This window comes from Podarcis pityusensis, assembly GCF_964106645.2.
Source record: "Podarcis pityusensis genome assembly, chromosome: 3".
Classification (NCBI taxonomy): Eukaryota; Metazoa; Chordata; class Lepidosauria; order Squamata; family Lacertidae; genus Podarcis; species Podarcis pityusensis.
The window spans coordinates 69386679-69407193 of record NC_138026.1 but is presented as its reverse complement, the minus strand read 5'-3'; the positions used below and the strand labels follow the sequence as shown (position 1 = coordinate 69407193).

Here is a 20515-nt window from a genome sequence, read left to right as displayed (position 1 = left end):
AGGACCAAACAAGGCAGATCACTTACTTTCTGCAGTTGGGAGGGGGATATCAGTTTACTCCCAATGTCAAAAAAGCATATTAAAACATGTTGCAAAATTAAGCAAATATTCTACCATTTGCTGCACCATCAAAAACAATTGGGTTCAGGACCACATGCTTAACCATGACAATGTATTGCAATTACTGTGTAAGCAAGCAAGACATTCACACACAACATAAGATGAAAAGTTGGTGAAGGACTAACTCTGATGGAATTGTGTCTCTGTCTAATTACACCTAAATGTAAAGTCACTGGAATTATAGTTGTAGTATGATTTTATATAATAAATAAGCTGTTCAAAGGATCAATAAAAAGTTCAGAACGCATTACACACATTGATCCTATGCACAGCTTATTATAAGACGACATACTACAAATCCAAAAACTTAGCATTTAGAAAGCATGGCCTTCATGAAAGATCCCAGTGTCATATATCCTTCTCTGAGATGTTTATTGGGCTTAACACAGAAAAATTGCCTATCTTGGACACACCAGAAGATACAGTGTGGAACAATAAGCTACTTACTATAGACACATACACATGAACGGGGTTACTCGTTTGGGGTACAAGGTTTGGGGTGTGCAGTGTTAGAGAGCTAAATATACAGCACAGAGGAAGGAATCAAAGTTGCACAATACATTAGTCCATGCTATGCTACCACGAGGAAATAAATCTCCATCTTTTAACGGCAGAAATTCAGAGGCATCTTTTACATATTTACATAGCTTTGAGAAACAGATACACAGCAATAGTAGAACTTATTTATTTGCATTCACCAGTTTTTGAATGTTAAAGCAATAGAAATGTCTAAAATAATTTGAGATAGGGTGTTTTCCAATTCAATAACCCCTAAAGATCAATGTGTCCTATCTGCTAGGGGAACGAAACACAGCAAATAATCACAAATAAGAGAGGAATGCAAGGCACTTGCCTTGCAAACATTTTAACATTTTTTTATGCCTACCTTTAGCAAACACTGACTTACCTTTTACTTTCATAGAAGAAATGCAGGATGCTAGTTTTACTGAAGAAAAAATGATATCTTCTTTCTCTCTGTTTCCTTCTTCCTGGACTGAAGTTTGACACCGAATACTTCAGTGCACATCATCGTATGATCCTACAGCCCTCTGCATTGGAAGTAACTGCCACCAATGCAGTCTGCTATCAAAGAGAGGCTTTAAATAATGCCTTAGTGGTCTGGGAGGAAACAGTTGACTGCGAGAAAAGACAATGCTTTTTCTTAAAGTGTACATGAAACCCCTAAGCTAACAGGAAGAGTAGTGGCCATTAAGTATGATACTTTCATGTGGTTTCTCTCTGTGTCACTCGCTTATGTTAGATGTGTGCAACACTGCAAACCTCAACTTCCGCAAGATTCAGAGCGAGCATTTACTAGAAATGACAGATCCCCCCTGACCGCTTAGCTATCTCAAGGGGCTGTGGAATGCATGATAATTAATACGTATTGCTGGTATTAATATGAATAATACAAATACAGTACCAGTAATAGCAACATAAATAGTACGCACATTTTAAAATCCCCAATGCTTTTAAGCTATCAAAGGGAAGGCTTTATTCACCTATTTTTCAAGTAATATTACGTACAAATCAATCCAAACCCAAATCTAGAAATATCTGAATTGGAGGTTCCATTTCATCTTATTACATATGCTTCAGAAGTTTAATAGCCAGATATTCATGTGTGTAGAAACCTTTTCCATTTTTAAAGAGAATATTCATATTCCAGGCCAAGCTCGGCTTTTTTTGTTATCTGTTTTGGATGTGTTTCTTTGTGTTTGATTGTAGAAACATCTGTAATAACCATAGCCAAACATTCTGTTTTCCACAGCAACCAACAAGAAGCATAGTGCCTCTGAATCTGGAAGTCGTAATGACCAATAGCCATTGACTCATCGATTTATCTTGCCCACAGGCAAGGTTAGCTTCCCACACCACCTTCTCATTCCTCACATTTTGCCTCTGATATTGTCCTCAGTCTTACCTAGGCTACTGAAGTGCTTGAATGTTGGAAGGATGTGGAAGGAGGGGAATGTTTCAGACATCTCCAAGTCTGTTCCCCTCTTCCTCAAGCACTTTGCTGGTACGGGTGGTAAAGATCAGGAAGTTAAGTACTAGTCAAAGTCTGTATTTGGGGAACCTAGTTTTAACCTGGGAGAGAGACATGCAAATGCCCTTCCACTAAGAGAGCCTTTGCCAACCTGCTATCTTCCAGATGTTCTGATCTACAACTTCCATCAGTCCCAGCCAGCATGAAGAAAAGCTAGCTTAAATAAAGTATGGCAGCTTGCACTACCATAAAAACTGATGCTCCAAGACAGAGTTCCACAGAGAGTGGCACAGACAGACCATTTTGTTGACAATTGGCTTCCCTTTGTCAGAAGGAGGAAGACCACCTGAGCTTCAATAGAGCCTTTTGGAAACTTCTTCCCCCATGTTTACATCAGGAAAACCCATAGTAACGAGTATAATTTGCTTGCTGTATACTGAATTTGAATTATTTGGAAAACATGCACATATGCACTATGATTGTTTATGTGTATGCTTTTAATAAAACAATTAACAGCATTATCTATATCTATCTATATATAAAGGATTACCTGAGAAGGGAGCTTCCAGTGTCCTAACAGTGAGTATGCATCTCTCCACAGCCATTGACTAAATCCTGCATTGTAGAATTTGGGCTAGGTAGGCGCTAAGTTCTGGAAGATGTTGACAATGCAGTGTTGCCTAAGAGCAGAAACTGCCCTCACCAACTGCTGTGGGTTGGAAAGGGAAGAAATTAAAAGGGCTGAAAGAAGGTAAGAATGAAGAAAAAAGCAAGCTTAATGTCATCTGTGAAAAGCAGTTGATGGTGCCCTCAGTTATAAAACCTGCAAATTATTCAGGCAGAGTAAATACATAAATGCAGAGTATGCATAAATGCACAAATTTAATTAATAATAGGAATGTAAATGGGAGGGATTAAGAACTGTCATCTAGCCTGTGATTCTTGAGAAGTAATGCAATTCTTTTGAAGCATTTGAGGAGAGTTCTGTTGAAGCATTTGAGAAGCAAAGCCAAGATAGTAATCTACCCTCTCTGAGGGGGTGAGCTACTCCTGCAAATGAAACGCTTCAAACTCTTTTGCCAAGATAGCATGATAGGGAGGGGAAAAACCAATTTTATGTATAACTTTTAGTTATTTGTTCATCAATAAGCATAAATGTGATTTAATAAATATATATGGGGGAAATAGTTTGAAGGGTGGAAAGCTTTGTTTTTGGATTCTGAATTGGGAATTTGCAGCTCCCAAAATATTGTTGAACTGTAACTCTCAATTCATTGGCCGTATTGCCTGGGGTGATCATGAGAGTTGTCATCCAACACCATGCAGGTTCTCCACAGTGCTGCATTATTGCACAAGGTCCCATTTTACAAGATGACACTTCCTTCTGTTAAAAAAAAAAAAATGCCTCTTCTAACATGGTGTCTCCTGAAATCCATTTTTTGTTTTTTGCTGTGGTAGCCAGTCAAGTGATACACTATTATGGCAGATAAAAAGCCTTCAATACTAAGCAGTGAAAGAGGTGACGAGGGCCCTACATTTACAAATGGATGTTGCTAGTGTTTTTCTAGAAAAAGTAGTGCTGGAACTCACTGTGAACGCCTCCCTTGTTCTCTTATAAAGGCAATGGTGCCCACCTGAGAGGTGCTGGAACTGAGTTATGGTTGAAAAAAAGCCCTGGATGTTGCAAGACAACAGATGCATGGGAGCTGCTACATCTCAGTGGTGTGTGTTGGTTACTGTTGGCCAGACAGCAATGACTCCCCTCCATGGTACGGACCTTGAAGTCTCCAGGTGACACCCTTGGATAAGGGCTTTGGGACCTCCTACTCAGTTCACTGCTCAGCAGAAGTCTCTTTATTCCCCATTATACAATTTCACTGGTTGCTTCCATTTTTGTTAAGGATTTCTATTTCATTTTTTAAAAAATTATCTATAAATTAACTTTGGTCAGACCTCCCTTCTGCACCCTTCATTTTAAGGTTACTGACAAAATAGAATGCATCCAGAGGAGGGTGACGGTCGGAGATGAGGAACCCTGAGCCAAAGACTGCACTCCAGAGGGTCAGACTAGATGTCCCTTTGGGTTCCTAACTCTACAATTCCGAGACTGAAGGAGCTGGATATAGTGGGCCTGCAGAAAAGGCTATTAAGAGGCGACCTGTCCTCTTCAAGCACCTGAAGGCCCAGTCAGCATGGAAGACGGAGAGTTCTGGAGGAGGGAGAGCCACCCCTATATTCTAAATAAAGTAAAATAAGCGACGAATGTGTGCTAATCCTCCCTTCCCTACGGTCGCTTAAGCGCAGGCTCCTCAGCTCAGCGCGAACCACACGCAAAAACCCCCAGAAAGGGCGATGGGGGGGGGGGGCATTTTCCACACCTCTTATTAAACAACGGAAACCGCGCGAGAGAGAGGGGGGGGATAAAGAGAGAGCGTAGCTCAGCAACGCTTCCGGTACATTTGCCAGCGTCGGGTGATTGGTTGGGAAAGCACAGGAGCGCACTGCGCAGCCGCGTAGCTCGAGCGAGAGAGAAAAGAAAGAAAGAAAGAAAAGTGCTGCTGTCTGCGACCGGCGAAGAGTCGGTTGCGCATGCGCCGCGTGGGAGACGATAGGCTGGGTTGCTGAAGAAGAAGATGGACGAGCTTCAGTCTGCAGAGGAGGTAACGGTTCCTAAGGGCAGCGGCGTCCTTCCTCCTCCTCCTCCTCCTCTTGGCGGGCGGGCGGGCGGCCGTGGAAGGAAGGGACGGCGTGCCCCTTTCTTCCGTAGCTGCGGGGACCTCCGTGGGGAGGGCGGTGGCGATGGCGGGGTCCGCCCCTTTGCCCATTGTCGGCCACGTTCCCGTTCCTGGAAGGTCGCCTGGCCCTCCTCTCTTGCCAGCCCCGGCGCTCCCGCCGCTTCCAGCCCTTGGGCTGAGAGGAGAGATGCCGCCGCCAGGCTGCCTTACAAGCCCCGGGGTACTTTTCCTGCTGGCGGTGCTGCATCTCCCCGCTCCCCCCGTGGTAGGGATGGCTTGGGCCAGAAAGCGCCGCTCTTCGTGGCACGCGGGTACACGCATTTGGGAGGTGCGCGTGCAGCAAGCCGAAGAAATAAAACTCTTGCCAGCTGGTCTAATGGCCCAGGTTCTTGTCCTAAGGGAAACTTCGCAAAATCGAAGAGGGAAGGGAATTTGCCCCTCTTAAAGAAGAAGAGAAGGAAACTGGCAGGTTTCATCTGGGGTGTGGCGGCATCTCCTTTTGGCATTCTGAAGTTACTGTTCCATCAAATCCATGGTTATGTGGCTATAGAAAAGAGATCCTCAGATATTCTTTCAGTGTTCAACTGAATGTCCTAACCCTAATCATGATCAGGTAGTAAACGTGGCCCAGGGTCAGAGGTGAGATGGAGCCTCATGTACTCCTCTGCAGATGAGATATGTGTCTCAGTGAGTCATAAACAAGTATTTCATAAAATTTATATACCAGGATTGAAAAACAAAAAACCACCGACACCTCAAAACCTTTATTATCATTTATAGTAATGTTTATTATATATGATAATAAAAATATAAAAGAAAAAAGGGGGGGAAGATAAGAGTTGCCTTGATGCATGAGTGCCAGAAAGGCCTCCACATATTTATGAATAGATTGTAAAAGGGGAGTAAAGGTAAAGGGACCCCTGACCATTAGGTCCAGTCACGGACGACTATTGGGTTGTGGCGCTCATCTCGCTTTACTGGCTGAGGGAGCCGGCATTTGTCTGCGGACAGCTTCCAGGTCAAGTGGCCAGCATGACTAAGCTGCTTCTGGCAAACCAGAGCAGTGCACGGAAACGCCGTTTACCTTCCTGCCAGAATGGTACCTATTTATCTACTTGCACTCTGATGTGCTTTCCAACTGCTAGGGTGGCAGGAGCAGGGACCGAGCAACGGGAGCTCACCCCGTTGCGGGGATTCGAACTGCCAACCTTCTGATTGGCAAGCCCAAGAGGCTCTGTGGTTTAGTGCCACCCGTGTCCCTAAAAGGGGAGTAGTTGTGGCCTTTTATGTGTTCCCTGGCCATTATATATGCCTGCCACCTCTATTCTATAAGTGTTTGAAGGGATGTTAAACATATGCTTTTATGTGACTGCTTAAGAAGTTCATTTGCTGCAGTTATAAGCATTAAGGAATCGCTTGGCACACTTTGCGATGGCAGGATTCTATGTCTGGTGAAGTAGAAACACAGCGTTAGATGCTTAGGGAAATAAATCAAATCTGATTAATGTTTGAAGCATTAGCCTGTTTGTTAAAACTACATTTGTGTCAGTACTGCAAATTGCTTACTTGGTTTAAATGTTATCTCTGGCTTCTTTTTCTCTTCTTTCCCCCTGCAAGACTGCGTTTATTGTGGATGAAGTAAGCAACATTATAAAAGAGGTAGGATGGTGTTTATGCTACATATATCCTCATTCCACAGCATCTGCTATATTTCCACTGCACCCCGTAACTCCCTTTAAAAAGATAAATATATCACTGCTGCATTGTGGAAAATACACATTGCACTGAATTGTAAGGCTGCAATCACTCACACTTACCTAGGAATAGGTCTCATTGAACTCAGTGGTACTTCTGAGTAGACATGCCTAAGTTTGTGTTGTAAGCCCACATTTAAAGTGGCAACATGAGCTATGTAAACAGCCTCTTAACACACATTGCAATGTGAATTATTTAAATTTTGCTCCGAAATATGTGTGGGTCTGTGTGCTCATAATTTTGTTATTGGTGTATACATTTTGTACAATTACATACAGATACGTATTATTTCATTTGAAACATTTCTAGGGGATTGTGACTCGCTGGCTCTGTTTTGTGAACATTTCACCTCTCCAGCTAGTGATATAGTGTCTTAAAAGTATGAAAGCGGCAAAGCAGGGCAGTTCCCACAAGTGAAAGGGATGGGAGGGAGGACCAGAATCTGCAGAATCTCTTGAATACATAGAAAACATTTCTGCATATGCAGATTGTCTCTCCGAGGGGAAAAACCCACTCCCCCAACTTTACTTTAGAGTCCCTCATGTTATGTTGAATTCACTCTGGAGGTGACTCCTGATCTGCAGGGATGATTTTTCTGGGAGTATCAAGAGCTGCAGTGGGAAGAGGAGTAGAGGCTCGTTGGCCTTATGTCATACTTTTAATCCCAGCCAGCCTGTATAGAAGAAACAATCCTATTTTGATATCCTCATAGAATTGCATTCATAAAGGTTTTTACCTCTCTTTTTAAACGATTAAGCATATCAAATTTAGGACTTCGTCTTGTAATATGAACTGACTTCTGGCCTAATCTGCAAGCTAGTTAAATCTACTTGAATCACCGTGGTGACATCAGTATTTAATGTATGTACCTTGGCTTAAATGGAGTGGACTGTTCTATTTCATGAGATTCCAACTTCAGGGATAATCTTTTGGTTACTTGCAGCTATAGAATTAATATAGTTCGTAGATGTAGAGCAAATTTACTCTAGTTATGTGTTACCTGGGTACCAGTGTCTTGTTTGCTAATCGTCTGTTGTGGCAACCTTCCTGGTGATTAGTGAAGGCTTAGGAGCACAAGCTAAATATGTTGTACATGCCATTCTTTGTTAAGCAAATATATAATTGGTAACTTATCAAGTATGTACAACTCATCTGTGTAAAAAACCTGCATGCCTCCCTTGCATGTTTTGTGGTGGTGGTGGTGCTGGTGTTTATTACTCACTTTTCACCCTAAAGCCCCAAGGCAGGTTACAGCATTAAAAACATTAAAAACAATTTAAAATAATAGGGCTATTAGATGCTAGTACACTCTGCTACAGTAATGTTTGCAAATATAGAATCTGCACGAAAAAGCATGAAAGGACCACAACTTAGTGACATTCAATGAACAGCCACTCCCTTGTTCTCAGTCTTGGCACTAATGCTTTACAGAGTGTGAAATCTATGCCTACAACCGCAGGATAAGACTGAGTAAGCCAGACACCCATTTATTACAGAGGGTATTGATTTGGGCTGTTTAGCCTCTTGTTGCAAGATCTCATTGTCACTCCCTCTGTAGCTTCAGAAGTGGAAGACGTCTTTCTCCCTCTATGTGTTTCTGGTGATACATTAAATGTTGTTCATAACATTCCTAATATTTTTTAGGTACTGGGGAAAGACCGAAAAGCAACACAGTCCCTGCCTCCATGCTTACAATCTGTCAAACACAGCACATAAGAGATGAACAGTAACAGGTGCCTGTGCTCACCTGAACACCATCACTGGTGGCACTGCAGCTCACCATGAGGGGTGAGGTTGGCACACTGCTTGGATCGTAGGTTGCCTCAATCCCACCCCTGCTGCACTCCCAGAACACCAACAGTGCAGTTACTGCCCACAGAGCTTTTTACATGCATGGCCTTCGCAGTGGACATTGTCTCCCACTGGCAGAGAGGTGTGTCTGCTCCACTGTAATTAGGATTGCAGTTGCCTCAGAATAAATATGAGGCACCATATTGTTGGTTACCTGCCCAAATCATTCTTGCAAAGGTGGGGGGGGGTGTCTTTGTGTGTTTGGAACTCTTGAGATTGATCCACCACCTCACAGATGGCAGCTCAAGCTAGCATTTCAGTGATCATTGCTTATCAGTATGGCTGTTAATTGGTTCTGGGTTTTCCTTCTTGTTTGATGGTGTGATCTGTGTTTGATGGTGTGATCTGTGTTGCTTGGAAAAAACATTGACATATTTATTCTAGCTTTTGAAATCAATGCATGCTTTTTAAAAAATTAAAATTCCATAGCAGCCTGGTGGTAATTTGAACCTCTCTTTGTTTGCAGGCCATAGAAGGAACAATAGGTGGCAATGCATATCTGCACAGCAAAGTGAATCAATGGACTACAAGTGTTGTAGAGCAAATTCTGAGTCATCTCACAAAGCTGGGGAAACCTTTCAAATATGTTGGTAAGTGAATGGGTTTCTGTGATTGTATTATTGTTTTGACAAATGGTTTTGAGTAAAACCGAAAATTAAACTCTAAAATGGAAATTGCAGGTGAGGGGGCAAAAACTCTCGGTGATTGGTTTAATAACTGCTGTGACCCTAAAAGGTCATTTAAGATAAGAGATGTTTACATAGGCATTTAAGGCTAAAAACAGATGTGGATGTAACTGTGTAGATTATGCCATGGAAACATTCCATTTTCTAACAATACTATATCTTCAATTTACAGTGACATGTGTGATTATGCAAAAGAATGGTGCTGGACTTCATACTGCAAGCTCTTGCTTCTGGGACAACTCTGCTGACGGTAACAAGAATGTTTTAATACTTTGTCTTAGTTTCTCCATTGAAATGTTTCACAAGATATTTGTGTGACTCCAGAAGAGAAAAATCAACACACACCTGTTCTGTGGTAATAAACTTCTAATACTAGAAGTTACAAGTGACCATGGGGCAAGTTGTTCTTGTTAGAAGTGCCTTATTCCCTTATTTCCCTAGGGTAGCTAGTAGAGCATCTCTGCTTTAAAATTGAAGGATTGTAGAGTTGGAAGGAGCCCCGAAGAGTTGCCTCTTCCAACCTCCTGTAATGCAGGAATCTCGGCTAAAGCATCCATGACAGATGACCATTCAACCTCTGCTTTAAAACCTCCAAGGAATGAGAGTCCACCATCTTCCACTGTCGAACAGCTCTTACTGTCAGAAAGTTCTTCCTGATACTTAGTTGGAAGAATCATCATCACCAGTGAATAAACATACCGTATTTTTCGCTCTATAACACGCACCAGACCATAACACGCACGTAGTTTTTAGAGGAGGAAAACAAGAAAAAAAATATTCTAAACGAAATAGTGGATATATGATTTTTGTGGTTCATGCTGTGGCCACAGACATGTGATCTGACAGTGAGTTTGGAGTAGCCCAATGCAAAAATCCTGAGGATCCATGTGGATCCATGCTTTGTAACCATGGAGGAGGGAAGGAAGGGGAACCATGGATCCTCTGCTCACGACTGCAGCAGATCCCCGCCCCCGCCACCCGCAGGCATTCGCTCCATAACACGCACAGACATTTCCCCTTACTTTCTAGGAGGAAAAAAGTGAGTGTTATGGTGCAAAAAATACGGTATATGCTTCCTGTGGAAGAATAAAGTGTGACTGAATGTTGGTGTAATGTGGTTCAATAATTTTAGGTTCCACTGCTCCAAATTATGGGATGTTGCCTATGTGGTACGGAGTTGGCTGAGGCTTAAACTTAGCAAGTGTGGCTTAAGATGCAATAGATCTGTTCTATGTGTTCTTTAAATTGAAAGCTATGAATTTTATGATCTGATGTAGTTCTTCTGTATATAGTATGGCCACCCTGATTGACTGACTTCTCTTTTTGTAGGAACCTGCACTGTGAGATGGGAGAACAAGACTATGTACTGTATTGTCAGTGCCTTTGGACTCGCAATATAATTGCCTTGGAATTCTTCAGCCTTTGTGTCATCCCTTCCATTTCATATATCCACTAAAACTGTGAATTCAGTGAACAACTTTGTTTTTAAAGAACTTCTGTCTTCTTCCTGTGAGAAAATGGGGAAGCAATTTCTATGCTGTTACATAAACACATCACCTCTTATCCATATCAAATCACTCCCTGTCTTAACACTTTAAGGACTCTTTTCTCAAGGTGCTAAAACCTGAAACATGCTGCACTTCTTCAGCTTTATTGCAACTGGTTTGAATAAGACTAATTTCACACAATGCTTTTGTTTGTTATTAAATTATTGAAGTTCTGAACTTGTGTATGTGCATTCATAAAAGCTGTACATTCCACAAGCGTGAGGTTAACCTCACATGCCTTTAACAGCTTGGCCCTAATGGATCATTGTGAAATAATGGGGGTGCAGTTATTCCTTAAGCACTCGCTCAGCTGCTTAGTCCTTTTGGGGGCTTCTGTGGTACCCTAAAACTCCCAATAGAGCCACCAAAGCTCCAGTTGTTTACACTAGACAACTGTAGGTATTTTAAACATTCCCATATAAAGTAACTCCAGTTTTAATGGCAGCCAAAACTTTTAGGTGCATGGAGGGGCTAACAGCTAATTGCTCCAAGGTGCATAGTTCTCTTTAAAGTTTGAGTTTTATTTTTTTTTAAAAATCAATTTAGATGGCTCTTTGCTCCCTGACCAAACATATAAGTAGGAGTGGCCCCAAGTTAATTGATTGTAGAGAAAGTACTCCTTATTTTACTCCATTCTCAAAATGGGAGACCAGCACACCTCACAGAACAGTGGCAAGAAGCAGCAGAATGTTGATCCATGCTTGCCATAGCACAGGGCACATCCTTTGAATGTAAAAGATCCAAGGCTCCATCTCAGGGATCTCAAAGTAGGATAAAGACCCTGTTTCTTAGTACACAGAAGCTGTCACTTAAGGAGTGAACTGACATTTGAGAGCCTCTTACTGAGATGGTAGACTTGTACCAACCAATCAGAAATCCACTTCACTGTAAGTTCTCCTGGAACAGTAAATTGGGCTAAATGGTATTTAAAATAGCCACATAATAAGTATTCCACACACCCCAAAGAATTGCCAGAATGCAATATTTTTCATCAAAGTGTTTTTCAGAACACTCCAGAATGAGTGAGCTGTTTTACTGTAAAGTGAATTTGACTGTATGGCTGCACTCTGCTTAAGTGTCTGTATAATTAAGTGGTCAAAAACATGAACTGCAGTTTCCAACTAGTGGGATTGTTGCTAGCGTTTGTGAATGGACCATAGCACAGTGGGAGAGGTGCATGCTTTTCATGTAGCTTCAATCCCTGGCATCACTCATTCAGTACTTCTTGGGTTGGCAGGGCTGGGAAAGTCCTCTGGCTGAGACTAGATGGAAGAGAACAATTGTGTGATACAGTATAAAGAAGCATAATTTGTTCAGTTGGGACCCCTGGGAAAACTGAGTAGGACAGACTAATGTTAAATAGCATGTTACTAAAATAATTGTTTAGTATTTATGGCCTCATTGTGCTCCAGAGTTTCTGAAACCACAGGGCATTTAAAAGCCTAAGAACAAAACATACTGCTTTTCCATTAAAATAGCAAGCTTATCTGAAAAATTCAAGCACACAGGTGTTCGCAGGTGGATGAGAGAATTCTCCCCACCCCTACTCCAGGGCCAACATAGGCCCTGCAAATCCATATCGGCAAACTGACGTGTTTCTTTCTTTATAAACTCGTGCTCAATGGCAGTGCTCTCACTGCGGCAGTTTCTGGGGGAAAGGCAGTGGTGAGACTGGACCCTGACAATTGCAGCATCTATCATCCAGTTGCAAAGCTGGTGGCAGTTCAACAGCATGCACTTCAAGAAAGATTGTTTGCCAATTATCTTCGCCGGGAAAGAGAAAGGGGTCGTGCACCCCCATTTATTGTCCTTGAGCACTTGGCAGAGTTTGGCGCGCATGCAAGTGAGGTTCCAGTACTGTGCCTGCTCATACCTCAGTTCCATCAAGTAGCATCAAGGGGCTTCTGCTTGTCCCCCTGGAATTTTGGCTGCTTGTCCACCATGCTTCCTGAAGATATTTAGAGTTAGACGTCATTATTTTGAGCTGTGTCATCATTTGATGTCACTTTTCCCCCCAAATATAGACAACCAATTTTGTTTTCCTCAGATGCATTTATATCTATTTCCATCAAATTCAGGTTAATGAAAAGACAGTGAAATTGAGAGTTTTTTCATCCTGAAGCCAGAGCAGTTTTAGCTTATCTATTACATGCCACCAAATGAATTTCCATATGCACACATGGAAATAAACGTGCCACCATTTATTGTGTATGGGGAGGAACAATACTGAGATAGGCACAAAGGTTCTATATAAAACTTTATTGTGAATGCATTGGATTGGAACGTAATTTTACTATGCACAGTCTCCAAAACATCTCTGCGCCCAGTATTTTACTGAAAGTAAACTGACTCTTAAATTCCTGCTCAGGGAAAGTTATCACCAATGTTGCTAGTGCCTCATAATAACAAATAGCATCTACCCTGAAGCATGAAGATGACACACTGAGGTACCCCATGCATACCCTTCCAAAAGCAAAATTATAGTTACAACTTTTCATTAACGTAAACATATACTATGAAAAGGTTCTAGCCATGTTTTGGTAGAAAATATTTTCTAGAGGTTTATTTCATTTTACATCTATTTACAAATGTTGAGTTCAGTTGTACAGTAGCATAAGGAGCTTTTCATATCAATTACTGGCACAATTGGAACATATGGCTAAAAATGCAACAGATGTGACTACATCATTTAAATGCAGTAATGGCCTTGGGCACCGTTTAGAAGTAACTCTCATTGTAAGTAAGGCTTTGTACCTCATGTGGGAGTAAGTCTGATCGAACCAACTTGGACTTGCTTCTGAGTAAGCACGCACAGGATCAGGCTGCAAATTTCTTGCTAAACAAACTTCTTTCAATGTACCTTTATATAAACACAGATTTCTTGTTCTTTGGCATGATTCTACTGGGTTTACACTTCTGGCTGAGGCAAGATTACTCAGAAAAAAATTGTTTTCCGTGACCCTTTTGTCAGTGCTTTTTTTTGTGTAATCTGTAGAAATCTTTGCTTGTTTAAACTTGCCGCCCCTCAACCTCAGCGATATTATAACACAGCCACATCTGATTGGCTACAAGACAGTATAGCATCTTCCTCCTTCACTATCTCTGGCTGGTAGATGGTCACTTATGTGACAAAGCCTGGAAGAAAGAAGTGGTGGGTGTGTGGAAAGATGCTAAAGCAGCAGCAGGGAATCCCACCACCAAAATCACTAGTTTCTATTTAAAAATTTGAGAACACTACAGGCTACTTTCCCTGAAGGCGGAAACTGAAGGTTGCAGCAGACAAAACACAAGATTATAGCTTGTCTGAACGTTGAACACAGTCCTAGTTACATTACTGCCTCCTAGCTTTACTGGCACATCGAAATTTTAACCATAAAAGCCAGTGTGTACAAACTGCGTATTTACCTAAACAGCGCTGCAACTGACAATCACAACTGCTAAGGCAAAAGTGATCCATGTTAAACAAGGGCAAAGACAAAGTAGGCGAAAACTACAAGCACTTTTGGGGAGGCTACACCATATGTGGGGCACGGAGGGCAATGCTCATATTTTCTTTAGAGATGTTTTTCACCAACAGTGGGCATCAGCAAGCCTTTTTACACACACTACAGAAGCCATTTCAAAAGCAGCAACTTCTGCCAACAAAAAAGATGGGACACATTTTTTTAAAAAAAGAAAACCCACAATGAAACAAAATATGCTTTGTAGTAGGCGATGTTCTCCCACTGTAGCAGAATTACTTTATTATTTTATTTGACGAGGGGATCTAGCTCATGCTCACTCAAAAGCCCAGCTGAAGCAAAATTGCTTGGCAACTGATCCTTGTGGAAGCCAACTAAACACCATATCCAAAGGCACTTTCACTAACAGCTTCCTCATCCGGCTGCAGGGCAGTGATTCCCAAATGTTTCCCCCCATGGACCATTTGAAAATTGCTGAGGTTTTTGGCAGACCTCTAAATGGTTTTTCTGCTTGTAGCAATTGTAAGGTGCAGTACTACATTGCTGGATGCTTTTAAACTGCATTTTTACAGACTCACTGCAAACTACCTGAATGAAGCTTGTGGTCCATGGAACAGAGTTTATGAAGCCCTGCTAAAAGGAAAACAACAGCTTTCCCAGCGACTCTCCTATTCATAGGGAACCCCTTAGCAAAAAATAAAAATACAACATACCGTGCTCAATTATCATATCTGTGCAAAATAATTCCAATTAATAAACCTGAAAATAATCTCTACTACTACCTTGTGTTTTCCCCAGTTTGCAATATGACAACTTTAAGTGTTCTGGGTGTTTAACACTGAGCATTTTAAACAAGTTGCGATGTGACAAACGAAAAAATGGCACTAAAAATTGTAATGGGAAACACAGCTGAATGCTTGTTCCTGGGACTTGTCAGATGAGTGAGATTAGTGGAGACAAATGCAATAGTAGCCTTCAATTCCTAAAGTTCAATGAACTTCAAGGACATTTAATTAAAAAAATTAACTCAGGAATTCATTTATTTTCTCCAGAATTAAGGGAAAAGGTAACTTGGGAGCTTAAGTAAAATTGAGTGATCACTCTGTAAGGGCAAGCATTCAGACTTTGTAATGACCGCCCCCCCCCCTCTTGTCCCCCTGAATACTGTTCTGCAAGCAGAAGTCCTCACACAGGGCTGACAGGACTCATTAATTGAATATCACCCTAGGTATTTAAAATGTAGAAGAGAAACCAACAATAATTTAAAAGAATATATACATCAAAAGACAAGTAGTACAATTTTTCCACATGATTACTAGGGGTCAATATCAAGCAATATAAAATATTAGGAAAAATACACATCTAGTTTCCCAAGTTTTACAATGTATTTTAGGCGAAGTCATACTCAGATCCACTGAAATCAATGAACAAGTTACTGAAATCCATTGATTCAAATGGGTCTATTCTGAGTATGACTAACATTGGATATTATCCATAGAATATACTCCATGCCTTGGTTTTAATTTGCTGTTAAAAACAACAACATTTTACTAAATACATATTAGCACTCTAACTTGCTGATTGCCACAGAACAAAACATCTGAAATGGTTTATCAGAAACCTACCAAAAGCAAACTATTACATTTAGATGATTATACTAATATTATGTCTTGTACTTTTGATATGCAAAGTGCATGACACTCTTTCATAGCTTTATTATCAGTGTAGATATTTACTTGCAAAAATAGCCGAACAAATCCTTCACAGTGCCGTAAATTCACATGTCACACTAAGCCAAACCGTGGTTTAGGACCAACAAGCTCCCAGAATGGGGATCACAGCTGCTTTGCTTGTCACTGCTCATTTTGCTACTGAGCTAAGCCATGGTTTGCCTTATCGTGTTGTTCAACCCAGAGGTCATGGTTCAGAATATGAAGTAAGGCAAACCATGGCTTAGTTCAGCAGCAGCAGCAAAATGATGGGGGTAGCAAAGCTCTCCTCAGGAGGTTGTATGTATGCACTAAGCCATGGTTTGGCTCAGTATGATGTGCAAACTGGGTCAGTTTATTCGTAGCCTTGAGGTATCAATCACCATATACTTGTCTATGGCCAGGATTCAAAGCGCTGTGTTTTTTTGCAAGTACTAACCCTTTCCCAGAGTAACTCCTTGCACATACTGAAGAGCCAATACTGAGAAAGTCCCTCACACACACACATCAACTCTCTCATATACCCACAGAGGAAAGTCCTTTCCACTAATGCACAAGGTTCTTATTATCCCAGCCTATTTTCCTAGAAAACAGTAACAGAAGAATGAACAGGTAAGTACAGGTAACTCGCATCTGACGCTTATTTAACAGTCACACTCTCAGCATTATGCACGTTGCCCAAAAGTGGTGCAAAAATGGCATGCACAGGGGAAAAATAAGAAAATGGTATGCAAGGGGGAAAGAGGGGGCATGAGAGCAAGGAGAAAGAGCCAGCAGCCTTCGTAAGAGTGTTTCGGCATAGAAGGGGTGGTTGCAGAGGGTGATCAGAGGTGGAGGGGTTTGGAGAGACAACTAAAGGGTGTGGAGAAACTTCAGACTGCAGAGCTAACTGAGGGTCAAACAGGTATTGACTGCTGAATTGCTAAAGGAATTGGTCAGCTCAAGTTCAGTATGCGAGGATGAGGATGGAGAGCATGGGCCAGCAAGTTGGAGCCTGCAGAAATTTTCTCAACTTTTCTGCGCATATGATCTGACCCCTCCATGGAATGCATCCTCAAGATCATCTGTGGGAATACAGACATTCTGAGACCATGCAAGGAAATGTTTGATGAGCCCAAGAGACAACAGCAGCACCTATCAATCACTGTGTTCCTCACAAAGAAACCAGCAACAGCAGATGTGCCCAGGCAACCCACCTCTGGATCTGAACCACAGCCAAGCACTTCTTCTGGCTACCAGTCAACTCCCCAGGGTCTTCGTATCATCTGCAGCAACATCCAGCAAGGGAAAGGATGCAGAATACGAAGAGCCGCATTCGTCCCTCACCAGTTAAGTGCAGTGATTTTAAAAATGGTTGTTGAATGGCTTGCTAGGGGTCTTTTGGGGCTTTACACAATTTTGCTTATCCCCGCGATGGCCAGGAACGCGACCCCTGCATAAGATGCAAGTTACCTGTAGACTGTTTCTGCAGCTTGAATTATGTTAGGACAAGGTTTGCCAAGCAAGAGATGCAAATAGCAATTCAAGCGTGACCAGCAGAAATGCACTGAACTTTTACATTCAACTCAAAAAAGGTCTTCAGTCCTTGCATATTGGTCATTTTTGTTTTGGTCAGTGATATAACCAAGTGTTTCTGCAAAAGGAACCTACTGGAGTTATTTATAGGCAGGAACATGGGCTTGAAAATGCACATGAAAATACTGACAGCTTCTGTGAGGTAGGAGGGCTACCCACGATTTTCCCATCATACTATTTTAATAAATCCATTCAGAACCAAAACTACCAGGGTGGGAGAGTAAAGAGGCATTTCTCAACAAACTGTGATTGGAAGCACCATTCTGCTAAACTGTATCAACTTCAGTAGTGCACATTTCCAGCATGGGTAAGAATGGAACACACGAAAGCTGCCATTTTAGGTGTGTCTGAAGATGAGCTAAAAGAAATGCCTATCGTAAAACAGAACACAAAATGGCTCAGATCATACCTTTCATTGAACCAACTACAGTCAAGTACACACATCACAACCACAACATGGAGGCTTCACCACGCCATTGCTGCAATGTGTATAGTGGCTTGGTCCCATTGTATGCATGCAATGAGGACGATTCATTCCATGTTAGCCATTGTCTTCTGCATATGTGGCAGGCATCGTACAAAGGCTGTTCAAGTGGCCTCCACATGGTCATAACATACCGTCACGTTCCAACAATTATTGCAGAACTCTGAAATCTGAAGACTTCTCTGCAATTTGAAGGCTCCAATTTACTTTGCTGGTTTATACAGTTGGTTCAACAAAATGGATCAACCACCATTTCGGATCGTGCTCAGTTAAATGAAGAGAATTTCCTACCCAAATATCTCCAAGAGCCCACCTAGGTTCACATCCAACACATAATGTGTTTGCGTTTCTATACTACTGGTTATGAAATACCAAACACCCTTATTTGGGGGGAGGGGGAAAACATTTACAGAATTTAAGGGAATGTGTGTTAAAATTATATATTGTTCCCTCTTAATTAACAGCAGCAAGCAGCATTCAGTCATCATTTACACAGGAAGAAGACGCTCAGGTGCAAGGCCATGCTTTTCACCAAATGTGACTGTTGTTTTAAGATAAAACAGCCTTAGAACACCTTATTTCTCAAATTATTTTGCTCTTCCAATACAATTATATAGAATTATGTTGGTCTCAGAAGAAGCTGAACTGGTGTGCTTAATCGCAATCACAAAATCAGATAACTGAAAAAAACTCCTTCATTTAATTCAAGTCACATACAGCGCTGAATCACAATTGCAATTCCTACCCACCACCTTTCAACCCCTGAAATAGGAGAACAGAAACTGAGGTTTCTCAAGGTGTTGGAAGTGCCAAGCAGATTCCAATCAGAGTAAGTTTGGGGTTGAATGTCGTTGGGAGCTGGGGCATTTCCTCTCTCCCCTTCTCTGCAAACACGGTTTGCAAATGTCAAAATAAAATTATTTTGGAGTAAAAAATAAGCATCTCAATATTACATTCCAAGTAAATAGTTATGAAACTATGAGGAAATCAAAGTATTAGCTGTGAAAGTGCACAACAAGCTCCCCAAACAATCTGGTCTGGCAGCATCCCATCACAACTGTTTTCTAAAAAAGGGGGGGGTACACTTTGAGTTTACAAAATAACTCTTCCCTAAAAATTATATTCTCCCCCCTCTCCCACTTCAGTTTTAGGTTTGTAAACAGAAAGGGAGAAACAGGAAATCCTTCCACAGAAGTCTATGATCAGTTAACAGTAGACTCGGGAAAAAGATTTTTAAGTGGGTGGGGGGAAGAGTGTCAAAATTGCTTTTGTTCTCATAGAGCAGGTCACTTCTATGAAAACTTAATCGCTGTCCGATTCTTCCTTGAATTTGGCTCTGATGGCTTGACCGTTCTGAAGTGGCATTTCTTCATAATCACTCCTGTCCCCCCAAAAAAGAGATATTCAAGAACATCTTAAGACATAAATAGCATAAAACAACACTTATTCTGGGCAAGTAGACGAAATTAGTATGATCTCAAAAGATTTGTTATTCTTTCAAACATGAACCCTCTTCAGGTAGGAATGAAAGCAGTATTCTTTAGCTTCCTTCCAATATATCTAAAGAGTACGGCTTCAAAATATGACCATATTGGAAGGTTGGTATAGGGAGCTTGCTTTAATTTTAGTGTTCAAAGCAATTCACAAATTTTTAAGGCATCCTCAATGTAACACTGATGGCTCAGTTGGAAGTGTACACTTGTCTTGCTTGCTGCTGAATTCGAGACAGGACCAAAAGATGAGGAAACAAGCAGGGACACATGCTTTTCTCAGAAAAGAAAAGCAAAACTCTGTGGGGGATAAGCACTTGCTTTCCCTGCCATACACACATTTCACTCACGTGGCTTATCTCACAAATTCAGACCTCGCTCCCTAGAACGGAGCCCTCTCATCTTATAACCAATTCTGTGGCTATAAAACTCTGCGGTCACAGAGGCTATAGAGAGATGTTAGGTCATATGTGAGCAAGTGAGCACACTGGGACCAGAACAGAAGAAGAGCCTGCTGGACCAGGTCAATGACCCATCAGGATGCCAATGAAAGCATCCTCTTCTCACAGGGCACAACCAGATGCCTGAGGGAAACCAGCAAGCAGGATTCAAGTACAAAAACACTCTCTCCTTGCATGGTTTCCAGTCACTGGTATCCAGAAGCATTACTGCCTCCAACTGTGGAGACAGAGTATAGCCATCAATAGCCCTCTCCATGAATTTGTCTCATCCTCTTTTAAAGTCATGCAGGTTGGTGGCCATCTCTGCCTCCTGCGGGAGCGAGTTCAAATCACTGCTCAGCCGATGAAGCTCACAAGAGATCTACTGGCCTTTCACTCTCTCTCAGGCCAACCTACCTTGGTAAGTTGCCGTGAGGATAAATGGGGCAAGGGACCACATATGCCACTTAAGTTCCATGAGGGAACTAATGGAAGCTTTTTAAAAATGTTTGACCTCATACTATTCCTACCACAAGTACTAGATTCTTCATCATTTGCTTCCAATATACAACTATCACCAGGGACAGGGCAGTCCTTTTTAAAAGGAAACCTCCATGGCTTATATTTTGTAGAATATGAGAAAAAATATTAAATTAATACTACTACTGTAAG

The 20515-nt window shown here is 41.6% G+C and overlaps 3 protein-coding genes across 20 annotated transcripts in view; 1 reads left to right on the top strand and 2 right to left on the bottom strand.

The window, feature by feature from the left end:
* SYTL3 (synaptotagmin like 3) overlaps positions 1-4625 on the bottom strand; it is a 37729-nt gene extending 33104 nt beyond the window's left edge. For 2 of the 14 annotated variants that reach the window (XM_081000027.1, XM_081000039.1), the window contains exons 1-3: positions 3701-4073; positions 2661-2819; positions 1028-1257 (exon numbers count right to left, since the gene is read on the bottom strand). The gene's annotated coding sequence lies outside the window, so the exon portion shown is untranslated. The other 12 variants (XM_081000029.1, XM_081000031.1, XM_081000028.1 and 9 more) reach the window with 10 other exon arrangements.
* A 37-nt stretch (positions 4626-4662) lies between these two features.
* On the top strand, positions 4663-10861 carry DYNLT1 (dynein light chain Tctex-type 1). Its single transcript, XM_081000053.1, has 5 exons — positions 4663-4770; positions 6463-6504; positions 8918-9041; positions 9310-9387; positions 10467-10861. Exons 1-5 carry the CDS (start codon positions 4744-4746, stop codon positions 10535-10537), a joined length of 342 nt encoding a protein of 113 aa, XP_080856179.1. The 5' UTR covers positions 4663-4743; the 3' UTR covers positions 10538-10861.
* A 2067-nt stretch (positions 10862-12928) lies between these two features.
* TMEM181 (transmembrane protein 181) overlaps positions 12929-20515 on the bottom strand; it is a 30660-nt gene continuing 23073 nt past the window's right edge. For 4 of the 5 annotated variants that reach the window (XM_080998387.1, XM_080998388.1, XM_080998390.1 and 1 more), the window contains one exon: positions 12929-19294. In XM_080998387.1, the coding sequence (XP_080854513.1) occupies positions 19216-19294 (79 nt within the window). In that variant the 3' untranslated portion in view covers positions 12929-19215. The remainder of the gene's footprint in view (positions 19295-20515) is intronic. The other variant, XR_013983904.1, reaches the window with a different exon arrangement.

What these genes read in the sequence shown, in the direction of transcription:
- DYNLT1 (XM_081000053.1), top strand. Translation starts at nt 4,744, where the DNA reads ATGGACGAGCTTCAGTCTGCAGAGGAG. An exon ending in TAAGCAACATTATAAAAGAG is followed by an intron (nt 6,505 to 8,917) that starts GTAGGATGGTGT and finishes CTTTGTTTGCAG; the next exon opens with GCCATAGAAGGAACAATAGG. An exon ending in GAAACCTTTCAAATATGTTG is followed by an intron (nt 9,042 to 9,309) that starts GTAAGTGAATGG and finishes TTCAATTTACAG; the next exon opens with TGACATGTGTGATTATGCAA.